At 35.4% G+C, this 18,120-nt stretch overlaps 1 protein-coding gene and 1 long non-coding RNA gene across 3 annotated transcripts in view; both read right to left on the bottom strand.

Annotated features, from left to right (window-relative positions):
* Window positions 1-1,740: 1,740 nt before the first annotated feature.
* Window positions 1,741-4,415, bottom strand: LOC146735038 (uncharacterized). The gene is made up of 2 exons (XR_014931396.1): window positions 3,152-4,415; window positions 1,741-3,075 (listed from the first exon to the last, which is right to left on the bottom strand). It is a non-coding gene; the product is annotated as an uncharacterized LOC146735038 (long non-coding RNA).
* A 1,147-nt stretch (window positions 4,416-5,562) lies between these two features.
* LOC100375397 (tyrosine-protein phosphatase non-receptor type 9-like) overlaps window positions 5,563-18,120 on the bottom strand; it is a 52,418-nt gene continuing 39,860 nt past the window's right edge. For both annotated transcript variants that reach the window (XM_085506956.1, XM_085506955.1), the window contains exons 3-10: window positions 17,069-17,158; window positions 16,088-16,212; window positions 15,601-15,817; window positions 9,065-9,669; window positions 7,151-7,311; window positions 6,801-7,030; window positions 6,108-6,315; window positions 5,563-5,973 (exon numbers count right to left, since the gene is read on the bottom strand). In XM_085506956.1, the coding sequence (XP_085363082.1) occupies window positions 5,744-5,973; window positions 6,108-6,315; window positions 6,801-7,030; window positions 7,151-7,311; window positions 9,065-9,669; window positions 15,601-15,817; window positions 16,088-16,212; window positions 17,069-17,158 (1,866 nt within the window). In that variant the 3' untranslated portion in view covers window positions 5,563-5,743. The remainder of the gene's footprint in view (window positions 5,974-6,107; window positions 6,316-6,800; window positions 7,031-7,150; window positions 7,312-9,064; window positions 9,670-15,600; window positions 15,818-16,087; window positions 16,213-17,068; window positions 17,159-18,120) is intronic.

Below are 18,120 nucleotides of genomic sequence, written 5' to 3'. Positions count from 1 at the left end.
ACTTGGAGTTAGGCACATTGAGCTGTTTATGCATTTAACTTGGTGGTAGTTCTTATCTACTCCTATTGCAGGTAAACCTATATGTTCATGATGATTTATTTAGTGTTTGAATCCAAAATGACCAACTGGCAGCCATGTTGTTTTTTCAAAATGTATCACTGACATGTTTGTTTTTTCTTTTCAAATTATATATGTTAGAATATATGTTCACGACAATTAGTTTCACAATCGAATCAAAGATGGTTGACTGCTTTTGACCATACTACTATATGTCTGATAATAGGATTTTGGAAGAGTCATATATTCTTATTTCTGTTGATACTATCCCAGCCAATTATTCACTCTCAATTACTAACTATGCTTTTGATCCATATTACTTTATTTTTGGCATGAATAACATTTCCCTTACCGTAATTCCAACAGGGACTATGTCATTAACAATGACTTGTTTTGGCTAAATTGTGAAAAAGATTCAACTTTGATTTATGTGTGAAATAATTTATTTAAACATGCAGTTTCTCTAAGATAATATTATTAAATTGTGTATTATTGTACCATATGCTGCTGAACTAAATGGTTGAGACGTGATATTTTGCATATATACCAATGGGAAAAATCTCCATGCAGGATGTTTGACTTGTGTTAGTGTAAAATAAAAACATTGTGCAGCTAGTATAAATTTGCCTATGGCAATTCACAAATGGAAGTATAGTCGGGGGAAAAAAAGGAGATTTGGAATAAGTTAAATTAAAAAAACATTATGCAACAACTTAGAATAAAAAGCTTTCAGTTGCTGCAGGTTTTAGATATTTTTGTTCAAATTTGACGCAAACTGTCATAGAAAAATAATAAATTGAAATATGAAATAAACATATCTGAAAAGAAATATTTTGTTAGTGTAATTTATTACACTGCTTTCACTGGTAATATATTCACAATACTGTGGTGTATCAAACTAATACTTTCTTTCACTGATGTGTATACTGGTAATACATTTACACTACTATGTGGTATATTACACTATCACAGATGTATACTAAATTTTCACTGTAATTTATTACACTGCTTTCACTGGTAATACATTCACAATACTGTGGTGTATCAAACTAGTACTTTCTTTCACTGATGTGTATACTGGTGATACATTTACACTACTATGTGGTGTATTTAATATATTACTTTCACTGTTGCATTACGCTGACATATTATATACATTTACATACCATGTAATTATAAGATAAATAGCACAAAGGAGGAACCCTTAAGAGAAGCTATAGCAATCAATCGATGGTATCTGAGAGCCATTGGAGAACACACAAAAAGTAATGACATCATCAAATATTAGTGCTGCAAAATTACCTGAAGGTGCTGCAGAGAGGGGCATGTCATAGCAGTTTTCATCACAAAAAAAAAAATTCCCCTTAATTCTGTGCACTAATTATTGCTGTAATATTGGCACAGATATAAGATGAAGTATCTTTAAAAGCAAAAACAACACATTTTAGATTTCTTAAAATCAAATTTGGCAGTAAGCAACAACATCAAAAATCGAAAAATTATTTTATACTTTATCCATATTTAAATTTGAACAATATGGCTTACTTTCAAGCAACAAATAGCATAGTTACAAAAATGTAATCACTTATTAGTTGTCTAAAAATATAAAACAGTGTATGTATTGAGCAACAGATAGACACCATCATGCAAATTTAGTAGTCTAAAAAGTATAACACTCAGTGCATTTATATAATATATCTTTATTGTTTAGTCATCTGAAAAAACTGTGTGCCAATTTATCTCTCAAACTTGGTGGAACTATGAAATAATACATTTAGTCCAGCATTTACACACAAGTAGTTATATAACCGAATATACAGAACAAAATAAGAATTTAGAAAAATAAATTGGGAAATTCAAAACTGTGCGTCAAATAAATAGACCCTGTCAAGTAAATGAAACTGATGACCAAGATAGTATCAGCTAAGCAATCTGTTCAATAGCTGCATAGTGGTGTCCGTCATAAATACCACTGTTGAGTCTGACTACGAGAAGTAAGGAGAGTTTAATAATAATCTGCAATGCAGGTGGCCAAGAATCCATGCAGTGTTCTATGAAGTGTTCCACTCACTATACACCACTCAATTAACACCTAGAATATATGCAGTGTTCCACTCACTATACACCACTCAATTAACACCTAGAATCTATGCAGCGTTCCACTCACTATACACCACTCAATTAACACCTAGAATATATGCAGTGTTCCACTCACTATACACCACTCAATTAACACCAAGAATCTATGCAGTGTTCCACTCACTATACACCACTCAATTAACACCTAGAATCTATGCAGTGTTCCACTCACTATACACCACTCAATTAACATCAAGAATCTATGCAGTGTTCCACTCACTATACACCACTCAATTAACACCTAGAAACTATGTAGTGTTCCACTCACTATACACCACTCAATTAACACCTAGAATCTATGCAGTGTTCCACTCAATTAACACCTAGAATCATACACCACTCAATTAACACCTAGAATCTATGCAGGGTTCCACCCACTATACACCACTCAATTAACACCTAGAATCTATGCAGTGCTCCACTCACTATACACCACTCAGTTAACACCTAGAATCTATGCAGTGTTCCACTCACTATACACCACTCAGTTAACACCTAGAATCTATGCAGTGTTCCACTCACTATACACCACTCAATTAACACCTAGAATCTATGCAGTGTTCCACTCACCATACACCACTCAATTAACACCTAGAATCTATGCAGTGTTCCACTCACTATACACCACTCAATTAACACCTAGAATCTATGCAGTGTTCCACTCACTATACACCACTCAATTAACACCTAGAATCTATGCAGTGTTCCACTCACTATACACCACTCAATTAACACCAAGAATCTATGCAGTGTTCCACTCACTATACACCACTCAATTAACACCTAGAAACTATGTAGTGTTCCACTCACTATACACCACTCAATTAACACCTAGAATCTATGCAGTGTTCCACTCACTATACACCACTCAATTAACACCTAGAATCATACACCACTCAATTAACACCTAGAATCTATGCAGGGTTCCACCCACTATACACCACTCAATTAACACCTAGAATCTATGCAGTGTTCCACTCACTATACACCACTCAGTTAACACCTAGAATCTATGCAGTGTTCCACTCACTATACACCACTCAATTAACACCTAGAATCTATGCAGTGTTCCACTCACTATACACCACTCAATTAACACCTAGAATCTATGCAGTGTTCCACCCACTATACACCACTGAATTAACACCTAGAATCTATGCAGTGTTCCACTCACTATACACCACTCAATTAACACCTAGAATCTATGCAGTGTTCCACTCACTATACACCACTCAATTAACACCTAGAATCTATGCAGTGTTCCACTCACTATACACCACTCAATTAACACCTAGAATCTATGCAGTGTTCCACTCACTATACACCACTCAATTAACACCTAGAATCTATGCAGTGTTCTACTTTCCCTGCTAAAAATTGTTGAAAGCATGAAATACCCCAAAAATACTTCTGCGAATCTCATGAGATGTTTTGACGCCATAACCTTTGTTTGTCCTGTTTTCACATTTCAAGCATATTGTGGGATCTCACATTCAATGAAAAACAGGATATTAACACCACAAGTAATCTGATTCTGAATGAGCCACTAAACATTCCTACAAGCTGTTGCTTCTGATAATCCAATGGGAAAAAGTGCTTTAATCCCAAGATTAGGATTAGGTGTACGGTAATCAACAAAACAAGCAGCCTGTCGGCTGAGATAGCTCCGCTGTTAGCAATGCACATGGCAATTAAAGAACAGAAGATATCATTAGAAAATGAACAAATCTGAGAGAGGTCCACATGTAGTACCTATATGTATAATATATCAAAGCAATTGGACTTGCGGTTTTCAACAAGAAGTCGAAAATATCACTTTTTACCAAAAATTACAAAAATATTCATCAAAATTAGAGAATTAAAGATATCAACATGAAATGAACAAATCTGAGAGAGGTCCACATGTAGTACCTATATATGTAATATCAAAGCAATTGGACTTGCGGTTTTCAACAAGAAGTCGAAAATATCACTTTTTACCAAAAATTACAAAAATATTCACCGAAATTAGAGAATTAAAGATATCATTACAAAATGAACAAATCTGAGAGAGGTCCACATGTAGTACCTATATATGTAATATCAAAGCAATTGGACTTGCGGTTTTCAACAAGAAGTCGAAAATATCACTTTTTACCAAAAATTACAAAAATATTCACCAAAATTAGAGAATTGAAGATATCATTACAAAATGAAAAAATCTGAGAGAGGTCGACATGTAGTACTTATATATGTAATATCAAAGCAATTGGACTTGCGGTTTTCAACAAGAAGTCGAAAATATCACTTTTTACCAAAAATGACAAAAATATTCACCAAAATTAGAGAATTAAAGATATCATTACAAAATGAACAAATCTGAGAGAGGTCCACATGTAGTACCTATATATGTAATATCAAAGCAATTGCACTTGTGGTTTTCAACAAGAAGTCGAAAATATCACTTTTTACTAAAAATGACAAAAATATTCACCAAAATTAGAGAATTGAAGATATCATCATGAAATGAACAAATCTGAGAGAGGTCTACCCAAGGTACATATACACCAAGTATCAAAGCATTCAGGCTTGTAGTTTTCAAGAAGAAGTCGAAAAAGTAAAACATTGACACGGACGACGACGACGGACGACGACGGACAATCACTCATATGATAAGCTCCGCTCGACAAAGTCGACAGCGGAGCTAAAAATAACATGAACACAAGTTTTCAAAAAACAAATGGCCAATGAATTCAGGATGACCACTTGTGTGCAAATGCTGTTAATATTGATATCTTTAAGATGTAATACACAACTAGTTTTTCTATATACATGTACTAGTATAAAGTTTGTTAAGAATAAATACTGACAATGTGTACATTACAACAGCAAGCCTTTTAATGATTTTTTGCAAATTCGCTTCTTGTAATATAAAATTATATTAAATAATCAAAAAAAATATCTTCAAGTTAATTTTTCACATATACTTAAATTGTTTGATAATTATTCTATTTTGCGTTTCTAAAGACAAATGGTTCTCATTTTCAAAATTCTATACCAAGACTAAATCACATTCACCTAGGGGGACAGCTTCACAAAATTTATAAGTAACCTAGAGAGACATGTACAAATAACTCCCTCGGTGAGAAGCATTGTAGATAGAAACAAAATTATTGACAATAAATTTGATATAGAAATATAGCAAAATAAATTAAAGTTAAAAGCACCTTGCAAATCAGACATATAATGAATTTGATAGAGGATATTGTATGCCTAATTTTAAGAGTTTTTTTTTCTCGTTCAAAGTTGTGATATAAGCTTATATTAAAAATAACATATACTGAAAAAGGATATTTTCATAATATAACATACATTTCTTGTACCAGATTAGGTTTAATTTTAAATATTTATTCATAAGTAGTGAAGATGGGCTTCAGAAACAGCGCCCCCTTTATGCGTTCATGTAGGCTGTACATCACTGTAATAAAAACACAACTTTCCATTTAAAATATAGTCTTTGGGTTAACCCACTTCACAGCAGGAGTGGAGAAATCTTAGTGGGGTGACTTTAATCACTGTCTGAGTCCTCAGTGTCATCATAATTGACAAAGTCTATTTCTCCCACAATTCCCTGCCTCTGAGCGTATTCTATGACAGCGAAATGACAGAACTCGTACTGGTCAGGCGTCTGGATTGTGAATGCTCTCTGTGTTCTCATCCGTTGAACCGTAGTTTTAACATCAATGGTTCCAATGTCATTAAGTCTGGCTAAGCTGATATCCAGAGTGCAAAACGTACCTATAGACAAAAAAAAGACTTTAGATTCAACATAATCTGCCAACATTTGTAAAAAATTACAACCGTATTAAAAAAGACCATTGGCATAACCTGTTTTTTAGAAATGCCCAACTAACATTTGTAGTAAATCGTACCTGTGCGTCCTATGCCAGCGCTGCAATGAACTAAGATGGGCGGACCCAATGTATGACCTTGCCACTGATCACCCAGACTCTTTAGATTACGTGCTTGGTAAGATCTCACTTCGCTCAAAAAATCTAACATGGCCGCAGCAGAACTGGGTACGCCAAAGTCTGGCCAACTCGTGAACTGGAAATGGGTCACATCACGAACTTCATCGGTCTGGAAGTTAACAAACAGATATCAGAGTTGGAAACATTACAACATGACAACTTACTGCTTAATGTTAGTTTGTATGATACAGTAATCTGCTTGATGCCCAAAACAAATTAAGCTGAATTTCAAATAAAAGACTTGGGATATTCTAAGAGCAAACTTTGATTTTATATAAAGAGCTACTAGTATTATTGTTATAACAATATACATGATAAATTGGATATTCAGTTATAGCTCAGTTTCATACTTTTCACCATGAGCTACAGACATGAAGAAGTTGAAGACTGAATTCATTATTCTACCAAAATTTAGAAAATTTTCCAACAATTCGACTATCATGTGTTTGATGATTTTTTACCCAATATAATTTCCCATTTCCTACAGACTCTGATCCAAATTTATTCACATTTACATTGTCAGTAGCATAAAGTGTTTTTACGGTTAAAGGAATCTTTATATTTTAAACAGGGGTTGTGCAAAATCATGCTTACCTTACTGTTTCTCATTTGCAACGTGCTGATTGTGTAATCATTTTTCTTTTCTATCATTTTGTTGATCACCGAAACATCCCCATAAACTTCAGTGGAATTCTCCTCATTTGGCCAGTATTGTCCACACTTTAAACGTCCTCGTTCCACCGTTCTGGTTGTCATGACAATTACCAGCACTGTTTGTTCCCAGATCATTCGCCAGTAGTCTGCGAATGTTTTTGGTAATGGACCTATCAAGACAAGACAATGGAACGCATGTGTCAGATGGTTAATAGTTAAAGGCTTGTGTGAGAAACAATTTGGGTTATCAAGTTCAAGGTCGTTCAGCATGTCATTTGAACAGGACTCACCTTGTGCAGCGATAAATGCATTTTTCTGTTTATATCCATCCATATAATTTGCATTGATGTAATCACTATTGGGATCACCGTTAATAAAATTAAGAGGAACACGTGTATGATCATAGCTCGGTACATCAGTGTAGCGATTCTTAACAGCATTGACTTTCAACCTACAAATCAAAGAAGAGCGTGTAAAAATACATGTAACAAAGCCTCAGCACTATTAGGGAATTGGTCAACAAGACACACACTTGACCTGGAAGCTTGCAATGTACATAAAATGTACATAAAACTTTCCCCTATCTGTAAGCTTGCAATGTACCTTAGACTGGCCCCTATCTGTAGGCTTGCAATGTACCTTAGACTGGCCCCTACCTGTAGGCTTGCAATGTACCTTAGACTGGCCCCTATCTGTAGGCTTGCAATGTACCTTAGACTGGCCCCTACCTGTAGGCTTGCAATGTACCTTAGACTGGCCCCTACCTGTAGGCTTGCAATGTACCTTAGACTGGCCCCTACCTGTAGGCTTGCAATGTACCTTAGACTGGTCCCTACCTGTAGGCTTGCAATGTACCTTAGACTGGCCCCTACCTGTAGGCTTGCAATGTACCTTAGACTGGCCCCTACCTGTAGGCTTGCAATTTACCTTAGACTGGCCCCTACCTGTAGGCTTGCAATGTACCTTAGACTGGCCCCTACCTGTAGGCTTGCAATGTACCTTAGACTGGCCCCTACCTGTAGGCTTGCAATGTACCTTAGACTGGCCCCTACCTGTAGGCTTGCAATTTACCTTAGACTGGCCCCTACCTGTAGGCTTGCAATGTACCTTAGACTGGCCCCTACCTGTAGGCTTGCAATTTACCTTAGACTGGCCCCTACCTGTAGGCTTGCAATGTACCTTAGACTGGCCCCTACCTGTAGGCTTGCAATGTACCTTAGACTGGCCCCTACCTGTAGGCTTGCAATGTACCTTAGACTAGCCCCTACCTGTAGGCTTGCAATGTACCTTAGACTGGCCCCTACCTGTAGGCTTGCAATGTACCTTAGACTGGCCCCTACCTGTAGGCTTGCAATGTACCTTAGACTGGCCCCTATCTGGAAGCTTGCAATGTACCTTAGACTGGCCCCTACCTGTAGGCTTGCAATGTACCTTAGACTAGCCCCTACCTGTAGGCTTGCAATGTACCTTAGACTGGCCCCTACCTGTAGGCTTGCAATGTACCTTAGACTGGCCCCTATCTGTAGGCTTGCAATGTACCATAGACTGGCCCCTACCTGTAGGCTTGCAATGTACCTTAGACTGGCCCCTATCTGGAAGCTTGCAATGTACCTTAGACTAGCCCCTACCTGTAGGCTTGCAATGTACCTTAGACTGGCCCCTACCTGTAGGCTTGCAATTTACCTTAGACTGGCCCCTACCTGTAGGCTTGCAATGTACCTTAGACTGGCTCCTACCTGTAGGCTTGCAATGTACCTTAGACTGGCCCCTATCTGGAAGCTTGCAATGTACCTTAGACTGGCCCCTACCTGTAGGCTTGCAATTTACCTTAGACTGGCCCCTACCTGTAGGCTTGCAATGTACCTTAGACTGGCCCCTATCTGGAAGCTTGCAATGTACCTTAGACTGGCCCCTACCTGTAGGCTTGCAATGTACCTTAGACTGGCCCCTACCTGTAGGCTTGCAATGTACCTTAGACTAGCCCCTACCTGTAGGCTTGCAATGTACCTTAGACTGGCCCCTATCTGGAAGCTTGCAATGTACCTTAGACTGGCCCCTACCTGTAGGCTTGCAATGTACCTTAGACTAGCCCCTACCTGTAGGCTTGCAATGTACCTTAGACTAGTCCCTATCTGTAAGTTTGGAATGTACACAAAACTGGCTGCTACCAGGAAACTTGGAATATACATAAAACTGGTTCCTACCTGGAAGCTTGGAATGTTCCTGTGGGTGGTTCAAGTCGAATTTTAGCATATTCTTTATAAATACCACTTTTCTTAACTGACTGCAAATGATTGATAAGCATATCTACTGTCATGCCACCACTTTCTGGTTTATGTATTGGTTCATCTGATGGAACCCCTGGCTTTAATTTCCTTGGCACTGGCGGTGGTGGGACATGTGGATATGAGGGATCTGGAACTGTGTGTATTTCAGCCGTTGTGGTCGCCGATGGTTCATCGCAACTATCAGCAAGAAGCGGATCTGCATCATTTCTCACAGCAGTGTTCACCAACTCCTTGTGATTTTTCTCAGACTCCAAAACTCGACTGTGTCGAATTTCGGGAGGTGATTCGTCAGAGTAAGCTGATACGACTCGAGCGGCAGCCAACGCTGCTCTCTCGTTAGCAATAAGAGCTCTGTTATCAGCACTCAAGTCCTCCATTTCACGACTTTCTTTATTTTTGTACGTATTATAACAGGATGATAACCAGTCCTTGTGATCCACAGAAACAGGCCCATTCATTTGCTTGGGAAGTGACTCTTTCGGAAGAACTTGAGGAAGATCAGTGATGTTTGTCAACACAACCTTCAAGAATTCAAGAACAGAAAATTAGCATAACAATAAAATTATACAGTCACTGGTCAAATCCACATGTACACACAATAGACCGCTTGATTGTTGCAGCTAGAAATTACGTTGCAAAAGTCACTCCATGTGTAATGGATGTGTAAAACATGCACCAAAATTTGCGGAAATTTGACTCTTGCAAAAATTAAACCAGTTCACAGTATTGTAGGCCAGATTGAAAAAAGGTTTATGATCTGCATGGGTTGGATGCATATCAGATATCAGTTGAGATCAAAATGATAATAGTCACAGATGTACATGTAAATCCTAAATGTCCGAATAAGCTGATAACCGGATTAGATCAGGAATGGCATGCGCATATATATATATATACTGAAGGCATCAGCAGTGTATGCTAATGTTAAAGTGACCTGTATTCAAGATAATTATGAATAATCCTCCTAAACAAGTTATATTAACAGACAAGTTTTGAATTCTCTGATTGAGCTTGATTTCTTAACGAGACGTTCATGTGACAGTTTACTGTAAAATACTTTTATTATTTTTAATAGCTAGAATTAATTTTCGACAGACATTTTGTGGCTGTTTTAATTTGTATTTTATCGCTGGCTTACTCTGACATGCTTTAGGTTTGTGTTAGTTTGTAGCATTTAAATGTCTAGAAATGATACTTATTCTTGCTTGATTTTATTCATTCTTGTTTTATATGTATTGTCGATTTACTGTCTTTTCTTAATTGATTTACTTGATTAAGCATTGTAATGTTAGTTAGAAGTTATATGCATTTCAACATGTTTTACTAGTGTGTTTATCTCAACTTAACATTGAACTCTATGGCAAAGAAACACACTTCCTGTTAATGTATGCCATTTCTAATTGATGATTACATTATTGGTCAGTTAAAGGGATTATCTGTCAGCCAATCATTGTCTTAGTACAGAATTAGGAAAGTCTATCTTTTGGATTACTGACCATGCCTTAAATAAGCCCCTTTTAGCACCTTGTGTTAGACTGGACCCAAGCATGGAACTAAAAAAAGATATAGCTCCATGACCCAAGCAAGTGTCAGTATACTATGCTTATTGCTGTTCCTGTAACTCTGTTTTTAGCTAGTTGTAAACTCTGTGTAGTACTGTTCCAGTAAATAAAGATATCCTGCTGTGAGTATCTCAAATGGTTAATTTGTATCCAGTTACTTATGACTTCATGGTTGTGATATATGATCTCACAAATCAGTGTTGACTACAACGATCCCCCCACATATTAATTTTCACGGATTTTTGATGAGCTGAATATAAAATATAGGAAAAATAGTATAAGCACTGGATTTAATTTACACTGAATCATCCCTTCAGCGAAAATAAATTCCAAATGTTCTAAATCACACTTACAGTGGTTCTGAGAATTATTCAGACAGTTAGTCAGCAAGATGACAGAACGATGTAGTTTTTTACTTCCCCAACGATTTTTGCTGATGGTGTGGTTTGATTGATTACATGCTGTGTGGGATTCACTATTTTATGAGAATTCTTAACATGATGACTTGCTAATCTAGTGTACGTATTCAATAATTAACATTCATTTCTTGAATATCTACACTGTATGTGATTCAAGAATGGTAAAACAAGTCAAAAAAAATCATGCATTGCAGAGTCCCTGTTAGTTATCAAATCTAAGTTATATAGTTTTGTTTATAGTAACATACATGCAGTACAACAATACTTGTCCATAATGAGAGAAATTGCTCTGAAACATCATTAATTGAAAAAAAGGCCACCGGTTGGATGAATATTTAAAATGTGAACATAATCAGTCAAAGCATGTCAGAGATATGGCTCTAGAACTACATTTATTAAAACAAAATGGCCATCGGTCAGCCATTTTTAATCCAATCTGAAAAACAAAATGACATGTATCAGAGACCCATAATGTCTAATGTATGTACCAAGTTGAACAAAATTCATCTGTAAACAGCCGGGGAATGCCTGATTTTGATGATTTATCACTACAAAAATTGTTGTCATTCGTCTATCTTGACAACAACAAATTGATGTGCATATGTATAATATTATCAATGACGTATGTGTGAAGATTGAATGTAATCGTTCAGGCATATCTAAGATACAGGATCAGACACACGCACAGACGTACGAATGCACAGGCAGACACATTGATGCACAGAGGTCAATCCATTATTCTCAGAGCCGCTGTAAAACCCAAAAAACAAGAATCATCAAAGAAGAAACCACAATTGCCTGTTCCTGTATTCTCTAGTGTCTCTCTACAATACAGCATATTCCTGATGCATCAATTCTCCTTTTCTTGTGAGATCAATACTTTTACACTTTGTAGCATAGCAACAAACGATTCTCAACTCCCACTCCATTTTTGAAACAAGCAGCCTCTCGGCTGAGATAGCACTACTGTTAGCAATGCACATTTCAATTAAAGAACAGACGATATCATTAGAAAATTAACAATATGTATAGTATCAAGCAATTGGACTTGCTGTTTCAACAAGAATTCAAAAATATCACTTTTTACCAAAAATGACAAAAATATTCACCAAAATTAGAGAATTAAAGATATCATTACAAAATGAACAAATCTGAGAAAGGTCCACATGAACTACCTATATATGTAATATCAAAGCAATTGCACTTGCGGTTTTTAACAAGAAGTCGAAAATATCACTTTTTACCAAGAATGACAAAAATATTCACCAAAATTAGAGAATTAAAGATATCATTACAAAATGAATAAATCTGAGAGAGGTCCACATGTAGTATCTATATATGTAATATCAAAGCAATTGGACTCGTGGTTTTTAACAAGAAGTCGAAAATATCACTTTTTACCAAAAATTACAAAAATATTCACCAACATTGAAGATATCAACATGAAATGAACAAACTTAAGAGAGGTCTACCCAAGGTACATATACACCAAGTATCAAAGCATTCAGGCTTGTAGTTTTCAAGAAGAAGTCGAAAAAGTAAAACATTGACATGGACGACGACGACGGACAATCACTCATATGATAAGCTCCGCTTGACAAAGTCAACAGCGGAGTTAAAAAAAAGACATATTTTATTACCAGAAGGAAGAGAGAAAATATTATCCACTTTACAACAGTCTTTGCTTTAATATAATTATTAGAAGCAGTGGAAATAAGCGTCTGTTTTGGAAGTGATTCTTTGGGAATAACTTGCAGAAGATCTCCTAAATTCATAAATACGACCTTATATTACAAGAGCAGAAAGAAAGAAAAATACATAAACACTACAAGTATGATGCATTGTTATGGCAAGCACTAGAGATTCTGAGTTAATCTGTTAACATCAAAATTATGGTACAATATTTTCTACCATTTTATGTATTTTTCACTAGGGGTGGACCATTAGAAATTGTGAGGGGGTGATACATGCAGCAGAATTAAAAAACAAAGTTGCAGAGGAAAAAATCATAAAAAAGGATAACAGGATAATAAATAACAGGAAAAATATTCTACATGCATATTTCTTCAGCAAACAATATTACCCACAGGGGAAATAAAACAAGCAGCCTATCGGCTGAGATAGCTCCGCTGTTAGCAATGCACATTTCAATTAAAAAACTGAAGACATCATTAGAAAATGAACAATATGAATAGTATCAAAGCAATCGGACTTACAGTTTTCAACAAGAAGTCGAAAATATCACTTTTTACCAAAATTGACAAAAATATTCACCAAAATTAGAGAACTGAAGATATCATCACAAAATGAACAAATCTGAGAAAGGTCTACATGTAGTATCTATATATGTAATATCAAAGCAATTGAACTATTGGTTTTTAACAAGAAGTCGAAAATATAACTTTTTACCAAAAATGATAAAAATATTCACCAAAATTAGAGAATTGAAGATATCATCACGAAATGAACAAATCTGAGAGAGGTCCACATGTAGTACCTATATATGTAATATCAAAGCAATTGGACTTGCGGTTTTTAACAAGAAGTCGAAAATATCACTTTTTACCAAAAATGACAAAAATATTCACCAAAATTAGAGAATTGAAGATATCATCACGAAATGAACAAATCTGAGAGAGGTCCACATGTAGTACCTATATATGTAGTATCAAAGCAATTAGACTTGCGGTTTTTAACAAGAAGTCGAAAATATCACTTTTTACCAAAAATGACAAAAATATTCACCAAAATTAGAGAATTAAAGATATCATTACAAAATGAACAAATCTGAGAGAGGTCCACATGTAGTACCTATATATGTAATATCAAAGCAATTGAACTTGCGGTTTTTAACAAGAAGTCGAAAATATCACTTTTTACCAAAAATGACAAAAATATTCACCAAAATTAGAGAATTGAAGATATCATCACGAAATGAACAAATCTGAGAGAGGTCCACATGTAGTACCTATATATGTAGTATCAAAGCAATTGGACTTGCGGTTTTTAACAAGAAGTCGAAAATATCACTTTTTACCAAAAATGACAAAAATATTCACCAAAATTAGAGAATTAAAGATATCATTACAAAATGAACAAATCTGAGAGAGGTCCACATGTAGTACCTATATATGTAATATCAAAGCAATTGCACTTGCGGTTTTTAACAAGAAGTCGAAAATATCACTTTTTACCAAAAATGACAAAAATATTCACCAAAATTAGAAAATTGAAGATATCAACATGAAATGTACAAACCTAAGAGAGGTCTACCCAAGGTACATATACACCAAGTATAAAAGCATTCAGGCTTGTAGTTTTCAAGAAGAAATCGAAAAAGTAAAACATTGACACGGACGACGACGACGGACAATCACTCATATGATAAGCTCCGCTCGACAAAGTCGACAGCGGAGCTAAAAACTATAGCGAATTCATCATTGAAAAAAAAAATATCACAGAACTAAGTAGAGGAAAAAAAACAATTTGCATTGTTTTTCTGCTCACCCCGAGTTTCTAATGATCTATCCCTACAGAGCTTTATCAAAAATTTGCAAGAATACGCAAGCATCTTGTGAATGGAGGAAAAAAAAAACGTTGGCATTCTAAGGGTAACTGCAAATGCAGCGTTAGATACAAGAGTGGGTTTTTGAGGGCTGAGTTGGAGAACACTTTTCTTTTGCTGCCTTTTGTAAACTGATTTTTTTTTCGACTTAAAAAACTCGTACATAGAAACTAACAAGGGTTGTGGCACACATGCTGACAAATTAAAGTGAACGAAGACGACGTGGATAACATAATTTTTCCATTTAGAAGAAGAAAAGGCTGAATTCAATTTTGATTATAAAGATAGAGTTGTTCATTTCATGCATTGTTGTTTAGCAACCTACTTATAATTAGTATTATTGTCATACATTGAAAGAATTGTAAGCTTTCGCGAATCTGAGTGGCTGTTTGAAAGGATATTGCTTCGCAAAGATGGTTGCCATGTTGAGTGGGAAAAACTAGCGCAAATGTGACATATCATTCACCATTACGGGTCATTTATTGTTTGTACCGGTACATGAACCCCAACAGAACCTTGATTTGGAGTCGGTTCAGACCCCAACCCCAGGTAGTTCAAGAGGTATGACTACAAATGACAAGTGTTGATTTATTTTCTCCTGGAAAATAATTATAAGCTCAGTAAAAGTATTGATTGCAAGCGAGCAGAGATCAGACCAAGAAACCAAACCATTAATTAGCCACCATTTTGCCAGCATACTGGGAATTCTATTGTGAAAGGTCATCGCATGAGAATGCATAAATGACAGGAAATGACCAGTTTAGTTTATTTCAGTGTAACCATAGTTCATATAAATAAGTTCACAAAATATTCCTGCACTGTGAACAATTAAGCGGTGAAGTACATTGGAAAAACATGGCATCTCACAAACAACAGGAAGTGCATTAATAAAAAAACAACACTTACCCTGTCTCTCAGTTTTTCTCTTACAAAGAGGCGAAGTATTTTAAAAGGAGCACGGAACCACAATGGCGCAGTGACGATAATGACTTTTTTCAACCGGGCAGGATATCCACCTTTCAGTAAATCTAGTATTTTTTGGCTGAGCTCGTAATCAAAATTAGAATATGTAGATCCAGTCATATCAAAGACAAATACCATTCCATTTCGCTGTGTAATTTTACTGAAAGACACAAATTTGAAAAGTGTTTTTATATGAAATAGTGAATTTCGTTAAATATACTAAATATACAGTTGGATGCCTATTGTAAATGTTGGACAGCTACATTAAACTTTCTGGTAGATACCTGTGATAAATCTGACAGAAAATTATTACTTGGTCATTACTGGCAGTGTACAAGTTGATTGCGTTATTTTGAAGTTGTGTTATATCATAATGACTTATATGCCCTTGGATTTATCCTCTCTTGGAATAAACAAAAGACTGACTCACTCTTCGAGGGCTTGATCCAGCTGATACAGCACTGATTTGAGAACATTCTGTTTTGTTGTCTCATGCGGAAGATGTAACTTGGCTGTAAATAACGCGATTGCTGCTCCCATCCAATCACGACTCGGCTGAAAATCACAATAAACAAAAATAAGTCTGGGTTTGCTGACCATGAGTCCTTGACTACATATTGTAATTATTACAATTATAGATTTAATGCTTCAATTTATATAATTGTAAAATGTCAGGAAACTTTAACAAATAACCCCTTATGTTATTTGACAGATATTAATATTATGTAAGAAGTATTGTAGTTCATTCTTACAGATTTGATTTGTACATTTTATTTAGCCAGTCAGATTCATATCTGGTTTCAAGTAAAATGTAGCATGCACTTTTGCTGTTTAATTGTAATGATAAGCCTTCAATTAGTATAGTTTTTTATTAATTAACTAATTTATTTATTCATTTTTTAATTATTAATCATTAATTGAAATTAAATCAAAGTCAGAAATACAGTGGATCGGATAACCAGAACATGATTGACCCAGGTGTATCTGAATCAAAAGATTTAACAAGCATTGATAATGCATAGTCCCCGTACAGTATTAGCTGTTGTCAATGTAAATGTTCAGTACAAGTGACATGTAGAAATGAAAGATCAATGTTTTTTAACACTAACACAGATTATACATTGTGTTACTGTCAGTATAATACCTATGTGGAAACTTTGAACTGAATTGGACTATATCTTACAGAGGAAATAGCATGAAACAAAAACGCAATCAGTCGGGTATTGTTGTTGTTCAAGTATCTCCAAAAGAAATATGGCTTGCACCGTAACCTAATATGTAAGGTCATCATACAAAGTTTGATTGAAAATGCCCTATTCAACTTTGAATTGAATCAGGCCATATCGTCCTGTTCAGCTCAACATCAACATCAGAGTCAACATCTATTCTATAATAAGATAAACTATCTTACCAATATCGTAAATTTTGCTGTCTGAAGCTCTCGCACTAAGTTGCCATCTTTCGGATCAATACTTGTCAAATCTTCACGATATCGTAAAGACTACAGGAAAAGCGAACAAAAATAGAGATGTCAACATTATTATTACTGCAATCAATTTATGATGCTACCATTTCAGCAGCAGGCAGGAACAGCGTACATGTTCCAAGATGTTCGACTTTTCCAAACACACACGACTTTCTCACAGTATTAACAACAGCCCCAAAAACAATTGTCTACACTTGTTTTGACGTGTTTGGCTTATCCCAGTTGCAGAAGAATGTTTTTTTAAACTTATTTTCAAAAAGATAAACAAAAACAGCTTTAGCAGGTTTTTCATGACAGAAGCCAAATAAAGAAATTAGTTTGATGTAGATATATCAATGATTTACGTGATGTACATCAGAAAACCACCAGAAAAACAACAGAATCTCATATTCTAGCTGTTAGAGGGCAGTCTATATCCAGATACCTTCAACATTCTTTATTTTTTAATAATTATACAAACCCATTGTGACAGAAGGAGTAGGAAGACGGTATACCATAGGCTCAATGCAACTACAGTGTATGAAATTTTAAAATTTACCACCATTCTGCCAAATTTGTACAATTTATCACATTGAAAAACAGTATTTATAATCACTTTTTATAGTACAGTACATATATATCGAGAGGACATTATGAGAATACTGCACAAAGATGGTGAACGTATCAAGTTTGCAAGCTGAGATCTATTTAGACGGTGATTCAGAATCAAGAAAAGCTTGCAATTTGAATAATGTACAGCAATAATACCAATTACATGTTGTTTTTAGCTATAAAGTAAATGCATAAAATGAGACCCCCTATTGATAACAATAATCTGGAACACAGGCAATTTGGTCACAGCGTCAAAAGATCGATGTCGGATAAAAAACTTAATTCTTTTAGTTTTTTCCCAAAACCCCCCACTGAAACTTAATTGATAAATATTGATCATGACGTCAGACTACATTAACTATTAAATACAAATTGATAATCGGACA

This window comes from Saccoglossus kowalevskii, chromosome 13 (assembly GCF_978046115.1).
Source record: "Saccoglossus kowalevskii chromosome 13, keSacKowa6.1, whole genome shotgun sequence".
Lineage (NCBI taxonomy): Eukaryota > Metazoa > Hemichordata > Enteropneusta > Harrimaniidae > Saccoglossus > Saccoglossus kowalevskii.
Note: the sequence above shows the minus strand (reverse complement) of the source record. Positions and strands in the feature narration are given on the sequence as shown.